General features: G+C 45.5%; 1 protein-coding gene across 2 annotated transcripts in view; it reads left to right on the top strand.

Moving 5' to 3' along the window:
* LOC144602372 (glycogen [starch] synthase, muscle-like) overlaps window positions 1–12,447 on the top strand; it is a 60,245-nt gene that overhangs the window by 20,074 nt on the left and 27,724 nt on the right. For both annotated transcript variants that reach the window (XM_078415429.1, XM_078415430.1), the window contains exons 4-7: window positions 3,409–3,594; window positions 5,134–5,278; window positions 6,420–6,537; window positions 8,745–8,865. In XM_078415429.1, the coding sequence (XP_078271555.1) occupies window positions 3,409–3,594; window positions 5,134–5,278; window positions 6,420–6,537; window positions 8,745–8,865 (570 nt within the window). The remainder of the gene's footprint in view (window positions 1–3,408; window positions 3,595–5,133; window positions 5,279–6,419; window positions 6,538–8,744; window positions 8,866–12,447) is intronic.

Below are 12,447 nucleotides of genomic sequence, written 5' to 3' on the forward strand. Positions count from 1 at the left end.
ATTAAAGTGACGAGTAGAAAGGCTTTGTGGATGTGCAAAGATTGAAGAAGTGGGGGGGCGGGGGGGGGGGAGGGGTGTCAGTCTACCCCACGACAGAAGGAGGAGGAGTTGTACAGTTTGATAGCCACAGGGAAGAAGGATCTCCTGTGGCGTTCTGTGCTGCATCTTGGTGGAACCAGTCTGTTGCTGAAGGTGCTCCTTGGGTTGACCAGTGTGTCATGGAGGGGGTGAGCTGTATTGTCCGGGATGCTCCGCAGTTTGTGGAGCATCCTCCCCTCCAAGACCACCTCCCATGATCCCAACTCCGCCCCCAGGATGGAGCCAGCCTCCCTGATGAGTTTGTTGATCGTATTGGCGCCCGCGGCCTTCGACCTGCTGCCCCAGCGCACGCGGCAGCGAAGAAGATGGCACTGGCTACCACCGATTGGTGAAACATCTGCAGCATCTTACTGCAGACGTTGAAGGAGTGGAGCCTTCTCAAATCTCCATAAGATTACACCTCGAGAAGATTACCCCCTCATCCTCCTGCACTCCAAGGAATAGAGTCCTAGCCTGCTCAATCTCTCCCTATAGCTCAGGCCCTCGAGTCCTGGTAACATCCTGGTAAATCTTCTCTTCACCTTTTCCAGCTGGTTCTGTTTAAAATGAAAGTCATTTAAAGATAGCCCCTTAGTTCCAAGGTACAGATGCTTTATCACAGTTTTGTTTTACTGCTGAGAATTTTATTTTCAGCAAACACTACCTTTTGTCTGTGATTTCTTTATATCGGTATCAGTTTTATTTGCAAACAGTCAAATGTTAGGTACATGGTTTTAAGCTTTACAATGTAGATGTTTTAATTAGAACACAGTGCTGGAGTAACTCAGTGGGTCAGGCGGTATCTCTGGAGGACATGGTGAGATGACGTTTTGGGTCAAGACACTTCAACAGCAACCATTCTAGAGTCTGTGGAAGGATCCCGACCCGAAACATTGTCTAAACGTGTCCTCCAGAGATGCTGCTTAACCCGTTGAGTCACTTAGTGTTCTCCGCAAGATTCCAGCATCTGCAGTTCCATCTATCTTGTGGTTATTTAACTTCCCCTCAAAAGATAGTATTCTCAATTTCTTTGGGCACAAATGATGTTATGTAATAGTTATATATTTGACTTTATATGGTAAAGCTAGATCACTGGCGTAAATATGAACATGATCAGAGGGCGATGTAATCTGTGAAAACTGTCTGTGTTCATATTTGTGCCATGCTCTCGTTATTTGCTCATCTTTCCCATTTTAGTTTCGTTTAAAGACACTGCATCCTCATAGACATTAGAGATACAGTGCATAAACAGGCCCTTCGGCCGCTGATTACGCGGCAACCAGCGATCCACGTACACCAACATTATCCAACACACTAGGAACAATTTAAAAATTTGCCGAAGCCAATTAAACTACAAACCTGTAGATCTTTGGAGTGTGGGAGGAAATTGGAAGTCTGAAGGACCTGTTTTGGCACAGTATCTCTTTCCGTCTGTCTATCTGTCAACACAACTCTTGAGCAAACTAAGCACTGTTCTCTGATTTACTATAATCGTTGTTGCAAAAAAAATATTGGCTATGCGCCATGTAAAAGTTCCCTAGATTTCACTTTTGGGTTGTTAATTTGGTAAGCAGTCAAAATTTGCAAAAGTACATTGCGGGCTGCTATCACTGGGGAGTTTCATTTCCTGTTAGGTTAGCCATTAGAAGCTGCTACGCGTGTAGTAACTGCCTGTAGACACAAAATGCCGGAGTAACTCAGCAGGACAGGCAACATCTCTAGAGAGGCGGAATGGGTGAAGTTTCGGGTCGAGACCCTTCTTCAAACTGCCTGTGACGGAACTGGGGGGGAGAGAGGAGGCTGTGTTATTAGTGGATGGAATTTAAGAAAGCTTATCACCATGGCAAACCTTGTATCATTCTGTTAGAAATACAGTAAATCCTCGCATTTACGGATCTCTATATGACGTATTTTGGTTATAGTGGATCGAGGTGTCCGTTGATGGTGAAGTTTGGCGGGTTGATGCGGAAAGTTGGCGTTGGGGAGAGATCGAGCAGTAAAACACTCTTGTATATTGGGAAGTATGAGTGTGAGTTGAGTTTAGTTTATTGTCACGTGTCCCCAAGTGAAAAGCTTTTGTTGCATGCTAATCAGTCAGCAGAAAGACAATACATGATCACAGTTGAGCAATCCACAGTGTACAGACACATGGTAAAGGGAATAATGCGAATAACGTTAGTGCAAGATAAAGTCCAGTAAAGTCGGATCAAAGATAGTCTGAGGATCACTAATTAGGTGGATAGTAGCTCAGGACTGCTGTTTAGTTGTGGGTAGGATGATTCAGTTGCCCGATAACAGCAGGAAAGAAACCATCCCTGAATCTAGAGGTGTACGTTTTCACACTTCTATGCCTCGTGCCTTTTGGGAGAGGCAGGCATGTGAATTTTCTGCGTTTCCGCGGATTTCCGTGTTTTGTTAATCTATTTTCCATGCTTTTTGCATGATTTGCGCGTTTTTTACTTTGCCAAAATCACGTTTACCAACGGAGAAATCAGATCGGAAAAAAAAGAAAAGAAACGATGTATAGACTTGTAATGAACACTAGGGTTCCGTGAGAAATCCCCTGCGCCCTGGAAGTCTCCCCGAAAATATGGCACCTAGGCTGGGCAAGGCAGCCAATCTCGACCTCATCGGGACTTCCATGGCCAATTTGTCAATTCGGCCGCTAGAAGTCGCTAGGGGTTCCGCGAGAAATCCCCCTGCCCTGGAAGTCCCTCCGAAAATGTGGCACCTAGGCTGGGCAAGGCAGCCAATCTCGACCTCATCGGGACTTCCACGGCCGATTGGTGGGTTGAATTTGCAACCTGTGGCCGGGGCTCTGGAACTCCAGCCCAGCTGGAGCCAGTACATCTATCCCCATAGCCGACTTCCTTGGCCGGCGCGATAAACCAGCAAAGCTCCAGAACCAAGAGTGCCAGAAAATCAGTGATGGAACCGTAATGAGTAAATATTAAATTTAAGTGCAAGATTATATAACTAAATTAATTAAGACGGGGTTAAAATATTAAACAGCAGAAAAGCCAATTACCACCTTTTTGGGCTGATTATCAATTAATGTGCGCATTTACTTCAAAATGTTATTAGTATACAGTGACATATTCACATTATTTTGTAATGGCTGTTTTTACTTTGAAATGCACTAAAAGAGGCTTGAAATTAGTAATTTTGTGTGTAAATTTTCCAATTTTTTGACTCCCGCTGTATTAAAATTAGTCCGAGGGCCTCCAATGTGGTAGGTAGTAGCTCAGGACCGCTCTCTAGTTGTTGACGTGTTGGCGTAATATTGCGATGTGTTTAGTTTTAAATTTTGAACCATATTTTCTTCTCTAGTTTGCTGCCCAGTGTGAGAAGGACATCTTCCTCCTTGCACATTTCCACGAGTGGCTGTCAGGCATCGGCCTGGTGTTGAGCCGGATTCGTAAGATACCCGTGGCAACTATCTTCACCACGCACGCAACTCTGCTGGGACGCTACCTCTGCGCTGGGAACGTGGACTTTTACAACAGCCTGAAAAATGTAAGTCTGCCTCTTCAGTCTCCGCCACTCTTTCTGCTTTTTCTGTTGATTGTCCTAATGGGAGTTTCAAAGGCTAAAGAGGATAATAGTACATGAACACAATTTGGAAATTGATGTTCTAAAATGCAGCAATTTGTTTTTACTTCATAAATGTGGTTGTAAATCCAATCTGGAAAAGTAGCACAATATATAAATAATAATATATAAAATAATAATGTAATATTAAAATAATGATATATATGAATTAATATAATAATGCTATATACAAAATGACTTTCAAATGCTAAAGAGAATAAAAATGCAGGAACACAAATTGGACACTATGTTCTAAAGAGGAATCATTTGTTTTCACTTCATAAATGTGGTTGTAAATCCAAACTGAACACATTAGCACTATATATAAATAATAATAATATATAAAATAATAATATAATAAATAATTAATATACAATATAATAATATAATAAATATTAGTACAATAATACTATATATAATGAGAGTTTTAAAGGTTAAAGGGAATTAAGATTCAAGAACATTACTTGACTAAAGAGGAGAAATTTGTTTTCACTTTATAAATGTGGTTGTGAATCCAACCAGGGCAAATTAGCACAAAATATAAATAATGGCCAATTGTTTTAGAAGGTGCACAAAGAAAGGAAAGAAAAACAATGTTGTGGTGTGGGGGAAGGTCCTGACTCATTCACACACAGCCTCTGTCCACATCGCCACCACTCGTGACCCTCATCACAACGTCCCCTGCCTCCTTCACCAGCTCCGTCACATCCACCCGCTCCCACCCCACCCGCCTCCACTCCCACCCCACCCGCCTCCACTCCCACCCCTCCCGCCTCCACTCCCACCCCACCCGCCTCCACTCCCACCCCACCCGCCTCCACTCCTACCCCACCCGCCTCCCATCCCACCCACCTCCACTCCCACCCCACCCCCCTCCACTCCCACCCCACCCGCCTCCACTCCCACCACACCCGCCTCCACTCCCACCCCACCCGCCTCCACTCCCACCCCACCCGCCTCCACTCCCACCCCACCCGCCTCCCACCCCACCCGCCGCCACTCCCACCCCACCCGCCTCCACTCCCACCCCACCCGCCCCCCACCCCACCCGCCGCCACTCCCACCCCACCCGCCTCCACTCCCACCCCACCCGCCTCCACTCCCACCCCACCCGCCCCCACTCACACCCCACCCGCCTCCACTCCCACCCCACCCCCCTCCACTCCCACCCCACCCGCCTCCACTCCCTCCCCACCCGCCTCCCACCACACCCACCTCCACTCCCACCCCACCCACCTCTGTACCTAGGGGGAGGTGCCTCCTACCTTGAAGGTGCTGGAGGCAATACTCTCCCTCTCCTACCAGCCTACTCCTCGCGTCCGTCCAGGACTTTGCGTTTTTGCCCAAGATTCCAGTCTCTGCAGTTCCTCCTGGCTCTGTGATTCGTTTCTTTTAACGATTCCCTGATTACCTGAACCAGTAGCTGTGTGTCTACTTTCTAACTTATCTCCTCTCTTGGACCAGTTTGACATTGACAAGGAAGCGGGCACCAGGCAGATCTACCACCGCTACTGTATGGAGCGAGCTGCCGTTCACTGCGCTCACGTCTTCACCACCGTCTCGGAGATCACCGCCATGGAGGCCGAGCATCTCCTCAATCGCAAGCCTGGTGCGTTTAGTCCAGAGACACAGCATGGGAACTGGCCCCTCAGGCCACTGAGTCCATGCCGACCACCGATCACCCGGTCACGCTACCTCTATGCTATCCCGTTTTCTCATCCACTTCCCATACACTAGGGGCAATTTACAGAGGCCAATTAATTTACAGAAGTAAATTAACCTGCAAACCCGCATGTCTTTGGGATGTGAGATGAAACCGGAACACCCGGAGCAAACCCATGTAGTCACAGGGAGAACGTGCAAACTCCACATAAGCAGCTCCCGAGGCTGAGATCAAACCTGGGTTTCTAGTGCTTATTATTGTCACGTGTACCCGGATACAGTGAAAAGTTTTGTTTTGCATTCAATCCCACTAAATCAGATGATACCACACGTAAATACAACCACGTCAAACTCAGATACAATAGGTAGAGCAAAGGAGAAGATACGAGTACAGAATATTGTTCTCAACATTGTAGCGCATCAGTTACAAAGACAAATTCCAATGTCCGCAATGGGGAAGAGGTGAATTGGACAATATCCTAGCTTGCCGAAGAAACAAACTCCTGGAGGAACTTGGCAGGCCAGGCAGCATCCGTGGAGACAAAGGGTTGAGACCCTGCAACAGGTGATAGCCAGTATAAAGAGAAGAGGTGGTACATAGAGGACCAGCGTGAACCCTAGCCCACACCTCTTCATACGTACCAGCTCCCCTTTACACTCTCAGTCCTGATAGAGGTCTTGACTTGAAATGTCAACTACCCACATCCCTCCACAGATGTTGCCTGACCCGCTGAGTCCGTCCAGCAGTTAGTTTTTTTACTTATCTTTGAACTTTAGAGACACAGAGTGGAAACAGGCCCTTTGGCCCACTGTCCATGCCGACCAGCGATCACATTAGCACTACTCTACACACAAGGGACAATTTACAGAAGACAATCATCCTACAAACCTGCACGTCTTTTGTACGTGGTAAGAAACGGAGCACCTGGAGAAAACCCACACGGTCCCGGGGAGAACGTACAATAGCACCCGTAATCAGGATCGAAACCGGGTCTCACTGTATCTCACAGATGTTTTCTGCTGGCCTAATATTCTGGGCGCATTCTAACGTTACTGCACATTATAAACATTATGTTTCTCTCACTCAGACGTGGTCACTCCGAATGGTCTCAACATCAAGAAGTTCTCAGCCATGCATGAATTCCAAAACCTGCATGCCCGGAGTAAAAGTCACATCCAGGAGTTTGTTAGAGGGCACTTCTATGGGTAAGTTCAAAATTAAAAACATGGAACATGGTGAGATGGGGAATTGACACCAGTTTTTTAACTGGTGGAATCATTCGAGAAGCAGAGTGCATGCTTTGAGTGCATGAGAGAAATGGCTCCAAATATCCAGAATCTCTGACACCCGTACTAATCAAGAATATCTCTGCCTTCAAAATATCCACTGACTTGGCCCCCACTGCCTTCTGTGGCAAAGAATTCCATAGATTCACCACCCTCTGACTAAAAAAAATTCTCCTCATCTCCTTCCTAAAAAAACGCCCTTTAATTCTGAGGCTATGACCTCTAGTCCTAGACTCTCCCACTAGTGGAAACATCCTCTCCACATCCACTTTATCCAATCCGGTCACTATTCTGTATGTTTCAATGAGGTCCCCCCCCTCATTCTTCTAAACTCCAGCAAGTACGATTATGTTACGATAGAACTTTATTTATCTCCAGTGCTGATCAATTTGCATCATAGGCTCCTCCCATGATCTATTTCTCTCATGATTTTATACACCTCAGATATCCAAAGAGACATTGCAATAAATTAAGCTCCAATTAAAGATAGGGCTGATTTTTCTTTGCATGAGCCTGTGTCCATGCTACATTGTGCTATGATTCTTTTCTATGAGTCTCAGTATCCGTAAATGATCGCAGTTTGTGGAGTCTTCTCAAAGTAGCAGATTCAATAGAATCATAGAGTCATTGTTATGGAGTGATACAGTGTGGAAACAGGGCCTTCGGCCCAACTCGCCCAAACCGGCAAACATGTCCCAGCTACACTAATCCCACCGGCCCGCATTTGGTCCATATCCCTCCAAACCTGTCCTATCCATGTACCTGTCCAACTGTTTCTGAAATGTTTGGATAGTCCCTGTCTCAACTACCTCCTCTGGCAGCTTGTTCCATACATTCACCGCCCTTTATGTGAAAAAGTTACCCCTCAGATTCCTATTAAATCATTTCCCCTTCACCTTAAACCTGTCCTCTGGTCTTCAATTCACCTACTCTGGGCAAGAGACTCGGTGCATCTACCCGATCTCATAAGGTCGTAAGGAATAGGAGTAGAATTAGGCCATTCGGCCAATCAAGTCTACTCTGCCATTCAATCATGGCTGATCTACCTGTCCCTCCTAACCCCATTCTCCTGCCTTCTCCCCATAATCTCTGACACCCGTACTAATCAAGAATCTAGCTATCTCTGCCTTAGAAATATCCACTCACTTGGCCTCCACAGCCTACTGTGGCAAAGTATTGCACAGATTCACCACCTTCAGACTAAAGAGACTCTCCCACTAGTGGAAACATCCTCTCCACATCCACTCTATCCAAGCCTCTCACTATTCTGTATGTTTCAAAGAGGTCACCCCCTCATTCTGCTAAACTCCAGCGACTACAATACGATACGATAGAACTTTATTCATCCCCAGTGCCGACAAACGCACATAATCGGTTCCTCCCATGATCTATTCCTCTCGTGATCTTATACATCTCTATAAGATCCCCCCTCATCCTCCTGCACTCCAGAGAATAGAGTCCTAGCCTACTCAACCTTTCCCTATAGATCACATTCTCTAGTCCTGGCAACATTCTAATAAATCTTCTCTGTTCCCCATTCCAGCTTGACAATATTTTTCCTATAACATGGTGCCCAGAACTGAACACAATACTCTAATTGCGGCCTCACCAACATCTTATGCAACTGCAACATGACCTCCCAACTTCTATATTCAATCTTGCAATTTTGACGGTGCCAGAGCCAGTTTGTAAGACGGACCTGTTTTGAAAGGTTTTAAGTATGAGTCCGTGTAAACGATCATGGAAAACGTGAACAAGTGTTTGTGCATAGCTTCTTTATGCCTAACCTACTCAGCCTTTAGTATTGGTCAAGCTAACCCAACCTAGATTCAAAACTGGTACCATATACAATGTTCATGATGCATTCCCTGGAACAAAACCATAAGTGGAATCAATTGGTGCATGTCTGGGTGGGTTGCCCCACCTTCCAACCCCAACTACAATCAGTCTGAAGAAGGGTCCTGACCCAATTTGGGTGTGGCACAAAGAAGAGACTTGCCAAGGTGGTTTTAGTTGCACCTAGGTACCAGAGGTGAAATGTCAATGACCAAACCACTGGATCACCAGAGAAAGCTCCGTTTCATCACCATCATACGTTGAAAGAATTGTCATTCTTCTTCCTGCAGATGTCTGAACTTTGATCTGGATAAAACCCTTTTTGTTTTCATTGCGGGAAGATACGAGTTCTCAAACAAGGGTGCTGATGTGTTCCTAGAAGCTCTGTCTCGTCTGAATTATCTGCTCAAGGTGAGAGGCCAAAGCCTATTTTATTTTTCAGTCTGAAACGATTTGTTGATGGTGTGAATTTGGGTTCAGAGCTCATCTCATCTCAGCATTGAAAGTATCAAACCCCACACATTGTGTGCCAGATCTCCACAAAGCCCTCTCAGTTCTGCAGTAGCTTGGGCTAGAAGGACGGGTCCACCATCGATTTTCTGGCACCCTTGGTTCTAAACCCTTTCTGGATTATCTGTTTTGCCGGACCAATGGAGGTCATGGTCCCTGCAAGGACTCCTACGGTACCGGAACAGTCTGCCTAAGCCCGCAAAATGGGAGATAGCAGCCCGCAAAGTTGGCCTCAAAAGGCGGCTATGGGAGTGGATCTGCCGGCTCCGTAGGGCCAAAGTTCCAGAGCCCCAACCGCAGGGGGCAAATTCGATCTGCCGATTGGCGCAGTAGTCCCGATGAGGTCGAGATAGGCCACCTCATCCAGCCTAGGCGCCATATTTTCGGGGGAACTTCCGTGAGAGATTTCAAATGTAGTCCGAATTAAAGGAGGTTCCGAACCTCCTTTATCAGTGGTGGTCCTGTAATAGATGTGTGGGAAATGAAAAAGGGGGAGAGGAAATGAGTGAACAGTGTGTGTGAGTGTTAGTGTGAGTGTGTCTCTCTCTCTTGAACGTTATAGGTTATTTTGTTCTTTATGGTGGTCTTTTGAGTGAACTGTCTTCACATATCTGTTTTGTTGCTGCCAGTAAGAAATTCATTGTTCTTGGGTGGCACATACGACAATAAAACATTCTGGACTCTTCAGTCTCGTCACTATCTTCTTTCCCTGCGGTCTGAGGAGCTCCAAATATTGCCCAGCAGTGCAGTGCATGGCCACAGGATGGCAGCGTTGCCCATCATCTCAATCTGTTCACACGCATACACACACACACACTGGAAGTGGAGTCTGAAGAAGGGTTCTGTCTGTCTGGGAGTGGAATCTGAAGAAACAGAACCCGGGTCACTGGTGCTGTGAGGCAGCAGCCTTACCAACTGCACCACTGTGCCGCCCTACCATACAGAGCAGTGACCTATATGATGGCGAGACTGGTCAAGTAGGTTTGTGTTTGTCACAGTTTCATTTCCCTTTCATCTACCCTCCGTCCTTCTGTCGATGATGAACACTCTATCGTTTGATGCAGATACTGAGAAGACGAAATGTGGGTAGTTTGGACAGTGCTGAGAAAGATTCAATCAAATTCCATCAGATACCAATGGAAAAATTCCATATCCTCGCAGCCCAACGCAAACTTCAGAGATCTTTCTTTAGATTATTGAGATAAGCTGTCTTTGAAACGCTGACTGTTTTTTAATTACTTTAATGAGCAAGAATCCCTGTGATTTAAAAAAAAAAGACTATTTCAGTAATTGTAGACCAGAACTAAATTTCATCAAATATACAGTGACCCGGTTGAATGGTTTACATCCGATCCCCCACATACACTGAATGTTTCCAATGTCTCTCTCTCTCTCATGGTATTCACCTACCCCCTTATCCACATCCCCCGCTGCCTCCTCATCACCACAGTCCTCGGGAATGAACTGATACATGAAAAGTAATTAATTGTCATCGCCAACTCACTGGAAAGATGGAGAAGTCTGGCATGTTTCATCTATGACTTGAAACCATTGATGGCAATAGATATTTTGTCATCCTCACAGCTCAATAGCGCACAATAGCTAGTGTTTAGGTGTAGGTTTATTTATTATCACGCGTGCAGAGGTACGGTGAAAAACCTTGCTTGCATGCTACCCAAACAGATCAGATAATACCATACATAAATACAATCAGGCCAAACTCAAATACAATAGGTAAAGCAAAGGAGATACAGAGTGCAGAATTTCGGTTTCAGCGTTGTAACGCATCAGTTCCAGAGACAAAATCCAATATCCGCAATAGGATAGAGGTAAATTAATCAGTACCTTAACTGATGGAAGGACTGTTCAGAAGCCTGATAACAGAAAGGAAGAAGCTGCCCTTCAGTCTGGTGACGAGCACTTTCATATTTCTTAACTGTTTCAACTTATTGCGCTGTTAAGAGAATTTGAAAATACTTCTTTCCACTTAGGAGCTGAGAACTTTGTTCTGAAATGAGCTCAAAATGGTCATGTGGAGGATTGGCTGTGATGAGAGAAAGTAGGCCTGTGAGATGGAAGATACGGATTGAAGAATGTACAGCTTCATTCTGATATCCCAACTTTTGTACTCAATACTCTTCCTAATAAGGGCAAGCGTGCTAAACCTGACGCGCCACTTTTAGGGAACAATGCACCTGTATTCCCAGATCTCTCCGTTCTGCAGCACTCTCCAGGGCTCTACTATTTACTGAGCAAGTCCTGCCCGGCTGTGAAATACCAAAGTGTAACACCTTACATTTGTCAGAGTCAAATTCCATTTGCAACTCCTTGGCCCAACCTTCCTAACTGATCTAGATCATGTTGTAAGAGAAGTGTTAGGTGATGCATTTGGTGGGGGGGAAGGGGTAATGGAGAACACAATAAATGGCAGGATGTTGAGTCCTGTGGAAGTATGAAGGGCCTTGGTAGGAGCATAAACCAACTCTTGAAGGTAGCAGGATCTGTCGCTCGGAACAAAGTGCTTTCCTTCATTAGTGAGGGAAGGTTTAGATCAAACTATATCCGGCACTAGTTACATTGCAGAGACACCAGAGACTACAGATGCTGGAACGTTGACTGTCCATTTCCCTCCACGGATCCTGCCTGGTGTTCCTCCAGCTATCTGTTTATTGCATGTTAGACCACACTTAAATACCACATTCAGTTATATACTTTAGTAAGTACTTTAGATATTCAGCGCAGAAATAGGCCCATCGGCCCACCAAGTCCGTGCCAACCAGCGGTCGATGCACACACTAGCACTTCCCCACACTCTACGGACAATTGACAAAAGCCAATTAACCTACAAACCTGAATGCCCTTGGCGTGTCGAAGGAAACCGGAGCACCTGGAAGAAACCCACACGGTTACAGGAGAACATACAAACACCGTACTGACAGCATCCATAGTCATGGTCCAACAGGGGTCTCTGGTGCTGTAAGGAAGCATCTCTATGTATCTACATATAGATTATATGTTGTCAGAAATGAAAAATTGTAGCTATGAGAAAAGATTAGATAAACTGGAGCTGTTTTTTTGGACTGAGGAGGCTGAGGGAAGATTTAATTTGGATGTGTAAAATCATGAGGGGCCTAGAGAAAACATGCAATCACAGGGAGAACATACAAACTCCGTACAGACAGCACCCGTGGTCAGGATCAGACCCAGGTCTCTGGCGCTGTGTGGCAGCAACTCTACCGCTGCACCATTGTTCCACCCCTCTATCCATCCACCACATCACCCAGCCAAAGCTATCTCCAAATATGTTTTTTTAAATGCCATCAAGATAACTAAAAACGCCAAAGCCAATGTTTGTACACCATTCTCGTCTAATCATTAATTCCGGAGGAAATATTTTGAGTAGCAGATTCCACAACACATGATTTAGTTCTGGAATTATTAAAAATATCCTGCTAATCTGAAGAGCACTAAAATCCACATCTT

The sequence above is a fragment of the Rhinoraja longicauda genome, chromosome 18 (assembly GCF_053455715.1).
Source record: "Rhinoraja longicauda isolate Sanriku21f chromosome 18, sRhiLon1.1, whole genome shotgun sequence".
Classification (NCBI taxonomy): Eukaryota; Metazoa; Chordata; class Chondrichthyes; order Rajiformes; family Arhynchobatidae; genus Rhinoraja; species Rhinoraja longicauda.